The following is a 16,361-nucleotide window of genomic DNA, read 5'->3' as shown; positions in this document are numbered from 1 at the left end:
TGAAGAGAATGCATTGAACCCCTTCCAAGATTACTAACATTTCTAAGCAATTAAATCTAGGAGCTGAGAAGAACCAACATAAGCTGTTTTCTGCTTCAGCTGCTCTTAGAAATATCAGCAGTCACCCATACTAATTAAACAGGTGACTTAATACCTCTCACAGTGTGGCAGCAGGTGATTTGCCCATTGAAACACTACCTCTTTGTATGCCCAGTGCTCATCCGGGAAAAGCTCGGAGTTGCAGGCCAGCATGAATCCAAGTGCACTTGAATAAAGTCACTCCTCCCCATGGTTCTTTCAGAACGCTTTCCAGGGAGGGAAATTTTTACAGCTAGTACACGATGTATCCAGAGTGAATGCATCACTTGCTTCTTGCAGACCTGGCAGTCAGGATGGGCCTTCTCATTCTGGCGGTGCCAAGCGCTGACAAGAGATCGCTGTTCTCCCGCGGCCTTCAGGGCGGGTGCTGATGGAGCTTGGGAAAACAGTGTCAGGTGAGGATTTCCAGTCGCTGGGGGCTGTCCTCTCCCATGCGAAGGACAGTGCAACTAAGAATTTTGGCAAAGCACCATGCAACCTGTAGTGCTGATACACAGAGCCAGTGAAACTGATACATTTCTGCAGAATGTTTTGGTTTCAGCAGCTGAATGCGTTCAGGCAAAAATAAGTTTTACTGGAAATATTCTGCCTGGTTCAGGACTCATTTGTTTTTACGAACCTGTCACTGTTCACAAGTAAATAAGCAGGCAAAGCTAACATGCCACTACTGTAAAATCTGGAGATCCTAATGTTCTGTGGCTCTGAAGAGTGCTCTCTGCACTCAGTCAGCTCAGTTGGGGCTGGGATGGTGGTGAGATGCTTTCTACTGCTATGGTGGCTGTCCTGTTTTGGAAATGCTTCACTTTGGATTTTAACTTTTGTTTAGAACAAAAGATTGCAGGGGAATTTTCAGTGTTTTTGAGGTTGCAGATGGATCTTAATGATATTCTTATCACTGTTTGTGCCCAGCCAGGCTTCTGGACCTTATTACTTCTCGTGCAACAGCTGCCAGTGACAAGAATAATTTTCATGCTTGGAAATCATCTTTACTTGACCTGTGCACATTTACATGCTGTTCTTCACTCTGAAATATTCCTAGTGTGAGTGATAGATAGAATCATCTTCCTTTTTAATGCATGAGTTACTCTACAGATTTTTCTGCTGAGTTTGCTACGATCTGTGGAGCTTTTTTATTAATAAAATTGTAGCCTGGTTTTAATGTGTTTTTTAACAATAATGAAGAGACACTGCCCTGACCAAACCAGAGACACAGACAGGAAGAAAAGAAGGATAAGCAAACAAATAAATTGACTTCCACTCTGTCTTATTCTGCAGTAAAAGAGAAAACTAACTTATTTTTCTTCTGTAAGTTGAGCTTAGAACTTCTATGATTTGTCAACATTTAAGCCTAATCACAGAACACTGAGGTCTCTGCAGGCCTCAGCACTCATACAAGCAAATACTTACATATCACTTATTACCATTTAAAATCAATTTTATTAAAAAATTAAAGAATTTTAAAATAGAACATTAGAGAAATGACTATCAACTTCCTAAAGTAAAATGGAATGTAAAAATGAAGTTATTTCAGATATTTTGTGCTCATCAGTAAAACAGATTACAAAAGATGTGAGGACAGTGCAGAGTGCATTTTTTTTATCTGTAAAAATATAAGCAGGATATATTACTTAAAAACTTTTTTTCTTGCCAAATTCTTTAGGCTGTTTAAGTTTCTGAATTGCCTTTACAGTATGTCTTTTGCTCTGGTTATTCCTCTTATCTACTTTTATTTTTAAAACTATAATTTGACAGTGGGTTTTCTAAATTCCAAGCTATGAGCAAAAAATGTGAATTTGTTTAGGTGTTAAGGTTGTTGTCGTACTTCCAGTCATGTATTTGGGTTTCAGAATCTGAAATGGCAGTAGTCATTTTCAAGTCGTTTATTTTGACAGGGATGGTCTTAAAAATTTGAATTCCTGGAGTTTACAGGATAGCAGAATCAGTATCATCGTTAAGAAATGTCAGCTGGGCTTTCAGTTTGTCCCAGCAGAGCAATGACTCTTGAATCATAGTGATTCTCCCTGTGTTTTGTTGGTTTTTTTAGCACTGTAGTGAAATTGGAGACTGTAATGTAATGATGCAATGACGAAATCCATTTCAAAGCTACCTAAGCACTGGATAGTGGGCACTTTTGGATAACCCTAAGTTGTTCCATCTGCAGATTTACATCCTGCGTGAAATTTTGCAGATTATGTTCATCCAGATTTTATAAATCACTGAAATGATCTTTTGATAACTGAAGGTGCAGATGTCAAGTGGATTTGGGTTTTTGTTAACTCACTGGACCATACTGAATAAATGTTTTAGATGTCAAAGTTGGAGTTGAAGAGGTCATGCAACTGAGTGAAGAAATAACAGCAAGTGACCCATTGGTGAACTTTTAAGGAAGGGTCAGAGATCGTAGGATTTTTTCCAGTTTATTGTTACAAGGTTTTTTATATCAGGGTAAATTTTAATTGAAGAAATAGTGATTTCCTGTACTTAGTATTTATTTATCCGTGGTGCACCAAATTTCATGTAGCTAATTTAGTAATGATATGGGAGTTTATAGTCACTTATTTTTAACTATTTTGTTCATTCAGTGGATATAGTGGCTATGAAATTGTCCTTTACCAGTCCCTGCTGGCTCTTCAGTATTGGCCTTGTTATTCTGATTTCCTACTTCTTCTTACATTCTCCAGCACCGACAAAATAAGCTTGCATAGAAGAGAGCCAGTTGCCTTGCATTTAAGTTTCAGTCTTGCCAGAGAAAAGACTAGGACTATGTTACTGTGCAGGATGAAGCCACAAGGCTGGAATTTTAAATAAGCACACATTATGCATTTAATGCCACGTTTTTATTTTTATTTTTGGACTACTTGAGTCACACACAAGAAGTGGCACAGGACCCCAAGGGGCTGTGTGCTGTATAGTTAGTAAGAAGGCATCCAGGCCTCTGATAGAAGAAATCTAATTATAACTGTGCTACATGCTGTCATTCTGGGAAAACAAGAGCTTCGACTCGTCTTGAGCTGACAGTGGGGACCAACTTTTTCCTATACCTGAGTGATAGATATGCTGACTATGATTATGCTGACTATGAATGGTGATTCACTGAATTGAATTTGAATCTGTATCTGCATTTATTCAGTGGTGGTCTGTGAGTCATGCCTTGCTGATTTTTGGAATTGACATATGGTGTCATAATCAAAGGAAAAAGGAAGGAAACAGATAAATAATATTTGGGAATATATACAACTTTTATTAGCCAATTATATAATCAGTCTTTGGAAGATTTGAATTTCTTTATACTTATGTACCACAGGCATTCCAAGCATACCATGAAAACAGCACCTCTAAAATTAAGGGGCTTCACCAATAAAATAGTAAAAAAAACCACCGGTATTCTCTACCTAAATTCCTTTTTCAAGTGAAAACTTGTGGTAGTTTCTGGATGAAATGATGCCTTCCCAGAACTGGGGTTTAAAGCCATTTAAAAGTAAGAGTAACACTCTGAAAGTGATATTTGACCAAATAAATTGAAAATTAGTATTTGCATAATTTGGCAGCAACACTACACTGAAACAGAGGATGCATCTGGATCATGTTGTAGATATGTGCAAAGTTTGTGAGTGTCTGAAACTGGGAGTTTTAAAATCAGCATAATCTAGGCAAGGTGTGCAAAGTGTTGACCTTCTGATGACACATCTATTTTTATGATTTCAAAAGTTTGCTAAATACTGTCTGCTCTTTCTGGTCACAGATGTGATTGTGGCAGTAGGTGGGAGCGTGTGGGCCCTCTGCCTCAATGATCTGCTGGTCATCTGTTTTGGAAAGCTGGCAGCTTCTGATATATTAGTAGTGAGCTTGTGCAAGGAGACAGTGTTAAAGCCAAGGCTTTTGTAAAACTTTTTTTAATTTCCAGGAATTGACTTTTTGAAGTAGGCTCCCCAAAGAGAACGCGGACAAGGGAATCTCCCTATCAATTTGCTCATCTGTCAGTGACTGCCATGCCTAAAAGTGAGTGCTTATTCCTAAAGGGAAATTGGAATTCGAGTTGAAAATGATGAGAATAGTTCAGCCAATGTGTTGAGAATGAATGTCTCACAGGAAAAGTACTTTTTCACATGACTTCATACAAGTGGGTCTTGTGTTTGTTTTGTGCCAGCTCAGTCCTGAGTTTCAGCTAGTAGACCAGAATCCTCTCCACAGACTCATTGAAATGGAAATGTTTCTGCCCTCTGCTGTGGAATGCAAATTATTTTAGGAATGTTCCTGGGTCTTGGGGCTTTTTAAAACTCACACTTTAAAGCCTTTTTTAGCTTTTAAAAAGTGATTCTCAGAACAAAACAAGCATCTAGAAAGATAATTGGTGCCTTGATCTTGACCCAGCAAAATACAGAAGCAGAAGTGTGGGTTTGTCTTCCTATGTACAAACAGTTCCCTGAAAGTCAGTGGTTGTTGGACATGGGAAATGCAGAAATCCTTTTCTGGATCATGGTCAAAAAGGAGGATTTTGCAAAGCCAAATGACACAGAAGCCTTTAGTATGGAAGACCAGCACAAGATACCCTTTAGTATAATGCTTCGGCATCTTTTGTTGCTATCTCTGTTTAAAAATATTAAGCAAAGTACTTGCTTCATTTTCTGCTGTATATCTTTTGCCGACCAAATCAAGTGGTAGAAGGTTAGGAAAATGATGAGAGACAGTGCCATATTTCAGAACAGGAAAAACTTCTAAGGAACAAGGTTTGGAATTTTTTGATCCTTGTGTTTCTGGTTTCAAGTCACTGGATGTAAAATGGATTTGCTTTTAATGAAAGTTCTGATTTTTTAAATATATTTTTCTTAAACTGAAAATACGCTTGAGTAGATTTGGCCCATATGTGGATCGTATTTGATGGTGCTACACCTCAATATTGTCGTAATTGTAAGTTGGAATATTGATTGGTTGGTGCAAGGAGTGAAAAGGCAGGATTTTTGTGATGTATTCTGTTGAAATTTAATATTCTGTAACTGTTGCAAATAACAGCTAAGTGATGGAAAAAGTGACCAAAGTCAATAGCATGTCCAGTCTCATGAAGTCACTGGACATTGACAGTGTTCTTGGTTGCTTTTCATTAAAGAAACCGTGACTTTCTTGAGTGCATAATTGTTTGCCCACTGTCTTCTTAAGATTCTGCTTACTGTTCTTTTACTGCTTAGTCCTTTGTAAAAGACAGATGTTCCATATAGAGCTCCTGATTTTCATTATTTTTTATATTTACCAAGAAGACTTCCTTACAAAGAACTTCTGCAGTACCCCTGAGCCAGATTTCTAGAGATGAGACACAAGTGTTTATGTGTTGCTCAGGACCCATCAGGGAAGGGTCAGTATCCTCATAATGGTAAAAGAGTTATGTGTGGGGTGGCACATGGTCACCTGGTGAGGGTGACATCTGTCTGGCTGTGACTCACCACCAGCAGCATAGGAAAGTGATGCCAGGTGGGAATAAACGTTTCATTCACTGTTTTATAATTATAAAATAATTCCATGATTTGAAAAAAAACCATAATTTTAGTAAAGAAAATACACAGGTATATGCTGTTTTACTCGATTATTATAAAAGGATTTATAATTTCATGTTTAGTGTTATCTATGGTAAAGGATTCTATACCTACCTGTAGTAGGTGTGAAATGCAGAAAATTTTACTGTGGGATCTGTTTGAACTGTAAATATCACAAGCCAAATCCTGATTTTGGATACGCATCTGGGACAGATACTAACTTTGGCCCTGTGTTTTACTTTCTCCCCTGTTAATACTCTATTAATACTTACTTCATTTCTGTATTGTTGTGATTTTCCTTCCTGTTCATGAATTCAACAAAATAAATGTCAGCAGAAATGCCCAGCACAAGAGCTAGCAATAGCCAAAAGAGAACAAGTAGGAAGCACTAATGGGATTCTAATGCAATGTAGTAGATGCATTAGGTGTTTTCTTCTAACAAATACAACCTGAGGCATAAGGTATGCTGAAAGTTAAGCCTGGGCAACCAGTTTCTATTGTGAGGGAAAAAAGAGTCCTTCCCGATTTAATCTTGATATAAGTAGGTTAAGTGTGGTTTTCCTGTCACATTTGTGCATGTATATTTTAGAGACATCTGCAACTGTGTTACTTAGCTTAGATGTCTTGAAAAAATGCCTTTACTTGCATTTTACCTTTACTCAGTTATAGTGTGATAAAAGATGCTTAGATAAGAATAAGCCATCTGTCTTTACTTAAGAATATTGTGGGTCTATAACAGGTTTTACTGCATGTTCTTCAGATACCTGAAAAACAGCAGCCTCCCCTTTTCATCTGCATGAGTAAGTGGAGAGATGGCTTCATGGCATCAAGAGCCTTACAGCAACTGATGAACTACAGCATCTCTCTGGCATGTGGCGTGATGCTGAGGTGCATTTTTGAGCCATATGATGTCAAATCATTACTTCTGATTGTAGTTCAAAAGTCATCATCCAGGTCTTTGTGAATGACATGGTTATCTCTTGCAGACAGTGTGTTCTCTTGTCATTGGCAGATGATGCAAGATCATGATGCAGATGCAAGGGTGTCACCCACAGCGTTTGTTGATATGACAGCTTTTCCCATTGCAACTGCTCCTACCTGGCTCATGCAGAAATGTACTCCACAGCCTATTCTTCTCCTCCATAGGCAGTGCAGAACCCGTTCTCACTTCTTTTGCCGGTGCATAAATGCTGCTTGCCACTGCAAGGCACTGAACTTCTGTTCATCCAGTGAGCCTGTAACCCATGCTTTGCCCTCTGTGAACACTGTTGACTATCATATTCAACTTCAATTCCTACTTAGGATAAGCACATAAACCAATTTCCTGATAATGAGAGAACACAAGAACCTCGGGAGACTTTGCCTCAAATTAATTGTAAGGGCTGCAGTTTCCTTGTGTGGAAAACATTCCCCACTCTGTTCCTTGTCTTTTTCTGCCCTTCCACTGGTGAAACATGTCAGTATCTTAAAGCAGCCTCAAACAAGCTTTGGCTTTGTGAGCAGCATGGCAAGTTAGGTTGATATACCTGCAATGCTTTGTGTAAAGGCCGGTGTGGTTTACAAGTGGTTTACAAGTAAAACCACAGAAGGCTGGCCAACGGGAATGTTAAACTGTGGCCAGCATGGCCAGAGGCCAACCATCTAAGTTTAGGTTGACAAGTGGCCAATGTGGCAAGAAACCACCAGGCACTGTGCCTTGCTGGCACAGAAGAAGAGACTGCTGTGACTCTACATGTGCCATTCATAGTGTGTTGTTATCCCCTTGATTGAAGGGCAGTACAGTGTGCAAGAGGTACCTTCGTACACCAAAGGGCTGACCTTGGAGCAGGAGAGATGGTGGTTTTCTGCAGCTAGAAGGAGGGGAGGTTGTGAGTTTGTGTTGAGGGTAAGTGCGGGAAAGGTCTGGCTCAGCTTGTGAAGGAGCTTTTAGTTCTGCTTACACTCCCTTGCCTCTGCAAATACTCCCTGCTGCACTTATCTTCGCCCTGTCAGAGATAACATGACTGACTGCTGGAAGAGGAGCAGTTACTTGTGTTGGTGCACCTGCTGCTCTGTTGCTCTGCGAGCGGTTTGTGTTTCTGCAACTGGGATGCCCTCAAGGAGGTATTTGCTCTTGGTCTGCAAACTGTGTGCTCACCAAGTGCCAAACTTGGGCTCTCAGGGATTGCTGCCACTGCAGTCCTGTCAGCATGGGCAAAGGGATAGGGTAACATATGGATGCCATTAAAGCCTGGTGTTCCGTCTGCAAGGCCTACATTCATGGAAATTGATATCATAGACAAGTGCCTTGCCCTTAGCCAGAATGGAGTCTAACTGTGAAGTATTTTATGGTTAGTAGAAATCAGGAAACTTGCTGCTTAGAAACCCTATTCTCAGCATGACTGTTTTCATCTGGGAGAGAGGACTTGCTCATGTCTCTTTAGCATCCAGGCTTCTTTACTGCTTCTGTCTCACATCTTTTGTCTTTGAGTGGCACTGCATGTAGACAGTTCATACTAAACTATGTATTCACCAGAGACACTGTTTTGGCAGAAGATAGAAGTTACAGAAGAAAAGTTGAAGTGTTGGTGCTTCTGTTTCATGCCTTGTCCTCAATTCCCTTGATCTCAGACAGAAAGGATGCATTGGCAGTCTGGCTGCCAGTTTTCTACCTGGCTTCTTGTAAAATGAGAAATGGCAATACTGTAAGACTTGATTCATTTGCTTAAACATAAGCTTCTAGTGTTATCTGAGATGTCCTGGGTAATCCTGCCCTCCTGCCTGTCCAGAAGGGGCTCATTTTCCTGTGTATTATGTCTACCAGCCTCACGTAGGTGCTTCAGATATCCTAGGGCATCTCAGAGGGCACTGGATGCTTATGTGTGAGCAACTGAAGCGTCTTTCCTTGTAGCGACTTCCCTGCTAAGGATCTCTAATGAACTGCTCCCTATCAGTATTATCTCCTCTATGTCAGGGAATATATGCATCCTAAAAGTGGGAGTAATCTTCTTGGTTCTACATCAAAAATTAGAACTTTTGAGAATAAAGACTCAGTATACCCATCGACTACATTTCACCCCTGTCCCCTTTAAAGAGCAATGCATGTATTTGTTGTCTATTCCGTGAAGGCAGTGTAGGCTTGAAAGGCATGGCTAAGTATGTGGGAAGCAAACACCAGGTAGCTCTGTGTATTTCAAGGTCAGAACTCTTCCAGTTTCAGAGTGAAGCATCTAAAGTCTGTGTTTTCCTGTATGTTACCTTTTATGCTCGAATTGACAATTTAAGTCCATGGGAGTTTGATTATGTTGTGATAAGATGCATGGTAAGATAGCAACTCTGACTCACTAACTTTGCTTGTCATGAACTTAGGACTGGGTCTGTAATCACTTACAAACAAGAATATCATCAGCATAATTACTCTGTTGCTCAGCAGCTATGATCTGTTCACAAATCACTGAGTAAATGGTGGGGTAATGCTCATTGTGGCTTCTTGTCTATCCAGGGACACGTGGTATGTTCTCAAAGTCAGGTGGCAAATTGCATGCTTGTAACTGTTCATCAGAATAGATTTTTATCTTCCCAGGCTTGAAAATATTACTACAGTGTGCTCCTGAATTGCAGGAGATAGTTAGATAGCAGCTTCCTCATCTTGCTGATGGATACACCAGGCAAAGTCACAGCTTCTTTCTTGGCATGTTCTCCATAGTTAGAACCATAGAATCATAGAATCACAAGGTTGGAAACGACCTACAAGATCATCTAGTCCAACCATCTCCTCATCACCGTTGCCACCACTAGCACAAAGTAGCAGTAGTTCTCACTAGCTCTTCTCTTCCTCATTGTGCTCTGCATTTTTCCTGTCTTACCTACCACTTCTGTTTTCCACGAGTCTGTTTCCTGCACAGTTATCATTCTTCATTGTCTGTTTTTCCTGTATTGTCTTCTTCCAAGCTTCTCTTCTCTCAGTTCTCCTGACCAGTTCCAGTTAATCTGGAAGTATCTGACTAGCAATCATTGTATCTTTGAGCCATTCCAGTCAGCAACAAAATACCATTTTCTTCACCAGTGGGAAATTTTCACCTTAAATCATGTACATGTACCTTCAGTCCATACCCAAAATTTGGATGTGGCAAAACAGCATATGCTGATGTGATTCTTACTGTTACTTGTGCATCCTCTTTTTACTGCCTGCCTTATTATTTATCTTGCTTTAAGCAGCCATATCCACACATTGAGATTCCACAATGGTAGACACTGCTGAGACAACTACTACAAAGGCAGACTCTGCTCTTATTATAAACCATTGTAAAATTTCAAGAAAAAGACAGTGAACAAATGGGAAAGGAACAAGATGAGCAGAGTTCAGCAGGAAACTAGAACTCTGCAGAAGTCTTTCAGGAGTGCAAAGAAAGAGCCTTATCCCGTGTGTAGTTAATATTCCTTTTGACTTTGCTGTGAGGATACTTAAGATGAATACCAGAAACAGCAGGCTTAAACACAAAATGGCATGCATTGGGGTATATTTACACAGTGCTTGAAAATTCTGTTTTTGTAATACATGTTAATGAAGAAGTGGGGTATAGCAAATTGTTCCAACTTAATTAACGTGCATTACTTTAATATTGTTTCACATTGTTTATGAAATGAGCTCGTACAGTAAGGAGTTAATAGTAGACAGATTCACTCTTTTCCTTTACTAATTGAAATTTTTCCTATTTAGATTTCCCTAGATATGTTCTTCCTGTTTCTTAGAGAACTAGAAAAAAAAGATGTGCATGGTAACTAGCATGAATTTTAAACAGGAACAGCGCTACTTCAGAAAACTGATCTTTTTGTTTCATTTATTTTATGCAGGTTTCCTATGCCTGATCTGTAAACATGTCCACAGACCTGCTATGTAAGTACATTTCTGTCATCTCACAGTGATTTTTTTGTACCATATGTTTTTATCAAATTCCCAGATGTGCTCATGATTGATGTCTTGTATCTGAAGTATAAAGTCTGCTTTTACATTTGCGTTTCTTCTGAGACATCTGTGGAACAATATTACCATTATAATCAGTGGGATTATTCTTGGAGTAAGGCATGACTTAATATGAGTAAAATTGTAAAAATCTGGCCCCTGCATAAGAACAGACAGATTCATTGAGGCTTTAAAAATCACAGTTCTGTTTTAAATATTTCATCTCTCTTTGCACAAATACTATCCCAGATTACTACCAAGTGGTACGCTTGGGGTGTTTAATCACTTTGTCAATTTAACTCTTGCATTTCAAAGACATTATTATCCAAACCACATCCGAGTCTCACTCCTCATCTCAATTATCCATCATTTTTTTTCCAGCAGCAAAGAATATGCAAGTGGCATATTCTCATACTTTGCTGTCATAATTTCTGCAAAAAGCTACTACTTGGGTCTGCCTGATACTCATGCTTCTGTCACTGCAGCCTATGCTATCTGCAGCATTAAGCTTTACTTTATTCTGGAATCCTTCCAATGCCTCAGCTGCCATTTTGGAAACCCATTTTGTCAGCCTCCAATCCCTCCTAATGAAGAACAAGGAAAAAATATATTTTTGTCAATAACTGTAATCAGTTAATAGATAAAAAAAGCAGTAGCAGCTGACTGGTAAATAACAACTATTTGTGGAGGCGATATATTTACTTCAAGCTATTTCAGAAAGTAATATTTTTGAACTTCATCTGCCAGCTGGTAATTGTGTATCACGCTTGAGTTCTGTTTAGATACAGAAGGAACTCTCAAAGATTCATAAGGAATGTAGTATGGGTGACTGTTTCATATACAACAGGCAGAACTGCTGTCAAGAGTGCATTGTTAAAAAACGGAAAGGGTAGGATGACTGCACCTTAGTTCTGGTGTGAATCACTTAAGACTCCTTGACTCTGCTCAGTCATTTAAGCTGGTTCATCCATTTTAGCTAATCTATACCCAAGCAGTTTCCTTTTTCACTCTTCAGCTCAGTCTCAGCATCAGCCATGCTTTCCCTAATGATCACCAGGTTAAGGAACTTAACATGTGAGGAGAGGCTGAAGGTGTTATTTGTGCTTAGCCTGGAGAAGATAAGGCTCAGGAAGAGCTGGTCATTGCCTTCCAGTACAAAAATGGTGGTTATGAAGAAGAAAGTGGAAGTCCTCTCTCCACAAGGATGAATCATGGTGAGGCAAGGGCCAGTGGCCATGGACTGCTTCCAGGGAAGTGCCTTTGAATGTAAGAAAAAACAGTCTTTGTACTGGGATCAATTATGCATTGAAATAGGCTGCCCAGAGAAGCAGATGAATTTACTATTCTGGAAGTATTAACAATACAGCCTGACAGTGTCCTGGGTGAAGATGAGGTGTTTAATCACGTGGACCATGTGCCAGGTGATCTCACCACTGGGAAGCAGTCTGTGGCACTGATGACCACAGCATCATCTGTCACTAATGCTTGGTTCAGAGCAAGGTCAAAGCCTTGGATTAGCAATCTTGTTCCAGGTCACCTTAACAAAGAGCACATATATAATTAAAAGTAAAAATCTAACCAAACCAGAACAAACCCCCTTGGATTCCTAGGAAAAAAAATGCTGCAGGCCAATTACACAAAGAAAATGTCATGGCTACACAATGCAGGGGCTTCTGAGGCCAGACCTCAAATTCCAGTTACTATGTCTTCAAGCCTGTGGAAGTAATCCAAAAAAGCCAGCATCCCAGTGAAGTTTCATTACGATGAATTGGAGGTAGCTGTGTTTCTCTGTTTTTGATGGAGAAGCTAAGGGCAGAAAAGAGGAGAGTTTATAAAATGTCTGCAGCTATTGAAGCCCAACCGGTCAGAGAAGCAGCAGACTTCCCTTGGAGCTTGTTTTCCTTTTTATCCTTGGATGAACTAGCGTGCAGTACATTATGCTGCCTGAATGTAGGGGTTTGTCACGGTCTGCACTGGGGCTGTCCTGGGAGTGTAAGAAGGTGATGAGTGTGAATGAAGCACGCGGTGGTCGCTGGGGCTCCAGCCCAGTCTTCAGGAAACCTGTCGCTGCTCCTCTGAGAGCCGTGCAGGAAAGGAGGTGGGTCTTTGATCCCTTTGTTGTAGCTGCTCCCTGGGAATTTGCTGAAATCAATGCCCTGTTTTCCTGAAGAAATGAATGGCTATGCCTAACTAGCTTTGTGAAGCTCTGGGGAATTCACTCCCTCTGTTTATTGACAGCTGAAAAGGAGCACATGGTGCTGAATGGGTCCTCTTGTGAAAACAAAACAGAGCAGAGCTAGACTTAGTTGAACACAGGGGCATTTGGAAAACTCTGCCGAAGGAAGATGGCATGTTTCCTGCCACCTTGCACTAGAATAGTGTGACTTCTTAATAAAAGTGCAATTTAAAATAAGGTAAGGTTTGTTTTGAATTCCTACACATAGCACGGTTATGAAATCTTTGCATATGTATTCTTGAGTGCAGAAACAATGTTTGCATTGTATTGTGCAATGGGAAACACCTTAGTCTTGTGCTGTTTTTAGCTTCTGTGTATGTTCCCTTATTCTTTGATTAACGATGATTAATGAATATGAATAGTATTAGGAAATAACTTGGCATCTGAATCTTGTCGTCAGACTCTTACCATCAGTCTTTTATGTAGGCTGTTATAAACCACTCTTTACGTCTTTGAGGATCAGATGAAATGCGTTGGATGGTTTCTTGACCAGTACAGATCACTGTGTTAGCACTTTTGCACATGGCAGATGAGTAACCGGAGTCTCTATCTGGCAGAAAATCTGGGAGCCTCAAATCTCTTGAAATGTGTTTATTCCCAAATCTCTGTTTCTGTGAATAAACTCAATGACGAGAAATGGATCTGTCTTTATGCATGCTGATTTTAGAGGTAGAGTTGTTTCTTCTATGACAGCAAAGAATAGCAAGAGGAGGACGATAACAAGGAAGCGGTATTTTCTGCATGAAAGTACAGGAGTTTATCGGCCCAAAGGAATTTGGTGCGTAATTCATATGTAAATTTCCTACTGAAAACAGGAGAACAGATCACCAGAGTTTGTATAGTAGTTTCTGCAGTGACTGGAAAGTTTCTGAGCTCATGTAGCTGCAGTTTTCAGGTGAGGGCAAGTTCTGAATGCAGGAAAATAGTAATGTCATCTCGTCGTTTGCCTGCTCAAGTGTAAGGGCAAGCTCTGGGCGGAATAGCAGCTATTGTGCTGTCTTGTTCTTTGCAGAGAAGTGGGAATTTGTGTGTGTGTGTGTGTTGCAAACCTGATCTGGAGTATTTCTGTTTGTGCAATTGTCTGAAAACTTTTGAGTAAATCCCATAATTTCAGTAGAAGTGCTTGGGAGATTTTGTATTTTATTGGAGTAGTTTGCATTCCTCAGTCTGGCATTTTTTCTTTGAGTGCCTTAGAACTAGCAATCTTCCATGTTTTGTCTCATTTTGCTCTTCTGTGCTGCAGATAACTTGTCTGTTTTTCTTGGAAGCATTAAGGTTCCATGTACAAACAAACTTTCTTTAGAATAAATACTTTGTGATCCTGAAGATAAAAGCATGTAGCCTAAATGTAAATACTCAGTATTTTTTGCTTGTGGGTTCTGCCTTTAAATTTCCAGGTTTTTCCAAGTGAAAAGAAAAACAAAAAATGCATGATTTTGAAAAGGGTATAAAAACAATCAATTTCAAGCAGGCTGATGTTTATTTTTGTGAGCTGTATTGTTGTTATACAAATGTAGCAGGAGGGATTTTTTACATTTAAGTGTATTTATACATGATAGGCATTGGGAGGCACTAAAATTTAGAGGTAAACTTATTTAAAGCCAGCATTTCAGTTGGAAAAGAGACATTTTGTAAGGTTGCTTTATTAACATAACCTAGGTGTGTTATGAAAATACTGGTCAGTGAGGGTTTTGATTTCTGGGTAATTGTAATGTTCTAAATAAAAACCAATTATAGCTTGGGAAGCTCAATTGATCACAGCTTTTTTTGTGAGTATAAAGGAAAGGAGGTAGATGATTCACGTGTGACACAGAAGGTAGTATTTGTGTTCTGTTAATTGGATGATAAGGCAACAAAGAATCTTACATTTAACATACTGGACTGGAAAGCATGTTCTGGCAAGACAGCTGTACCTTTACCACATCTAAAACTGGAGATATGTATGAAAATCAAATATTGCTGTGATCTGTTAGCAATGTTGAAGCACAAAGTGCATAAAATAATTGAATTCCAACCAATAGAAGAAAGTATATTAAATACATTGTGGAAAATGTGACCATATGCAGCCGCAGGTAAATATGGATATTAAATATTATAGTTGTACAAATACAAACCCAAGGAATGGAGCATTTCCCCTAAGACCTTTAACACCTGTTGCTCTTTCTATTTCAGCTAGGAAAGTACAAAACCAAATTGTTGCAATTTTGCCTTCTAAGGTTGCTTTTTAGATTCTAGTATTAGAATTTAGTAGAATTAGATTCTAGCAGACTATTGCTTTTATTTTTGTGACTTCTGGAAGTAGTTTAAAGAAACTAGGAATCCCTCAGGAACAACTGTAGGTAGAGTCTTTGTGTTTTATTTAATCTCAAACTAAAGCGTCTGTCAATAGGAAGATAAATAGGGCTTTTTGGATATGCATTATAATCTGAGTTTAGAGTGCCTCCTCTACAGAAAAAAAATCTGTAGTCTTTTTTAAGCCCACAAATTTTTGCAACACTCACAAGTAGTTCTGTGATAATATTCTGGTCATGTGCTGTGTAATTCTGTATTTCAAAGCAGTAGACTCAAGGCTGTCATTACGCCTAAGGAGAATAGCTGTTGTAACAGAAATGTACTATACTGCTTCTCAATCTATTGATGCTATTTTTTTAATCCATGCTTTATCAGCATGTTAAAGAAGCATGGGTGGATGTAATTTCTTTAATACACTATCAGTCAAGACATTAGGTATTATCCCTTGGTTCCCACTGAATGTCTTTAAGGTACAAAAAATAAGTGTCAGTTAGATCTCAGGAGGAAGATAAGTAATGCAGCTAGGACACTTTTACATGTGAATATTCTTTTCACAGAAATACAGTTTTGTGTCTGTCGAAAAGAGCTTCCCAATGCCTGTTCTTAAGGAAATCACACCATGCCTTAAAAGAGGAAAATAATTTAATGGGGTCATAAAAGCCAGGGATGAGAGTCTCCAACCCAGTTTACTCCCAGAGAAGCTGGGGTCGAAGCGTCCTGTGTGTTCTGGAAATCTGGCAAATAGGGCACTTCATGCTGTAACAGAAATTGTTCTGTGTGTCCTCTCTTCTTCACAGAAACAGTTAAAGCAGTTCTGCTAAGCTGTTAAGCACACTCTATTTAGAACAACAGTGCTTCTAAAAGAAGATGCCTGTATTCCTTTGTTGTAAATATACATGGGTTTTAGGATTCATGAGCTCAAAACAAAACTAATGCTTTTGTTCTTTTCGGTGAATTGAAATGCCCATAGGAGGTTTGAAATGAGAAAGTTAACTGATTTCTCAGTTTTATTCATACTTAGTTTCCTCGAAACTGCAGATTGTGAGTATTCTTTCAGGTCTGGCCCTCCAAGGTCACAACGGAACAGTTAGTCCTAAGTATTCGTATATTCACTTCTCCACATTAACTTCCTTCGTTCCTAATGTGGCTGGCTACTCACATATTAGAAGAGCTGAGCATATGGATTCTTTTCTTTAGAGCTGAGTCCATGCTTTTATTCCCAGCAGTAGTGGTTTGTTTCATTTACTTAAATTGCCTTTACTTTAAA

At 39.3% G+C, this 16,361-nt stretch overlaps 1 protein-coding gene across 1 annotated transcript in view; it reads left to right on the top strand.

The window, feature by feature from the left end:
* Positions 1 to 16,361, top strand: part of PLAGL1 (PLAG1 like zinc finger 1) — a 43,725-nt gene that overhangs the window by 6,907 nt on the left and 20,457 nt on the right. The window contains exon 2 of the mRNA XM_052679340.1: positions 10,458 to 10,500. Within this exon, the coding sequence (XP_052535300.1) occupies positions 10,482 to 10,500 (19 nt within the window). The 5' untranslated portion in view covers positions 10,458 to 10,481. The remainder of the gene's footprint in view (positions 1 to 10,457; positions 10,501 to 16,361) is intronic.

The sequence above is a fragment of the Tympanuchus pallidicinctus genome, unplaced genomic scaffold, assembly GCF_026119805.1.
Source record: "Tympanuchus pallidicinctus isolate F22 unplaced genomic scaffold, pur_lepc_1.0 scaffold1, whole genome shotgun sequence".
NCBI classification, from domain to species: domain Eukaryota; kingdom Metazoa; phylum Chordata; class Aves; order Galliformes; family Phasianidae; genus Tympanuchus; species Tympanuchus pallidicinctus.
This window is presented reverse-complemented; position numbering and strand designations above follow the sequence as displayed.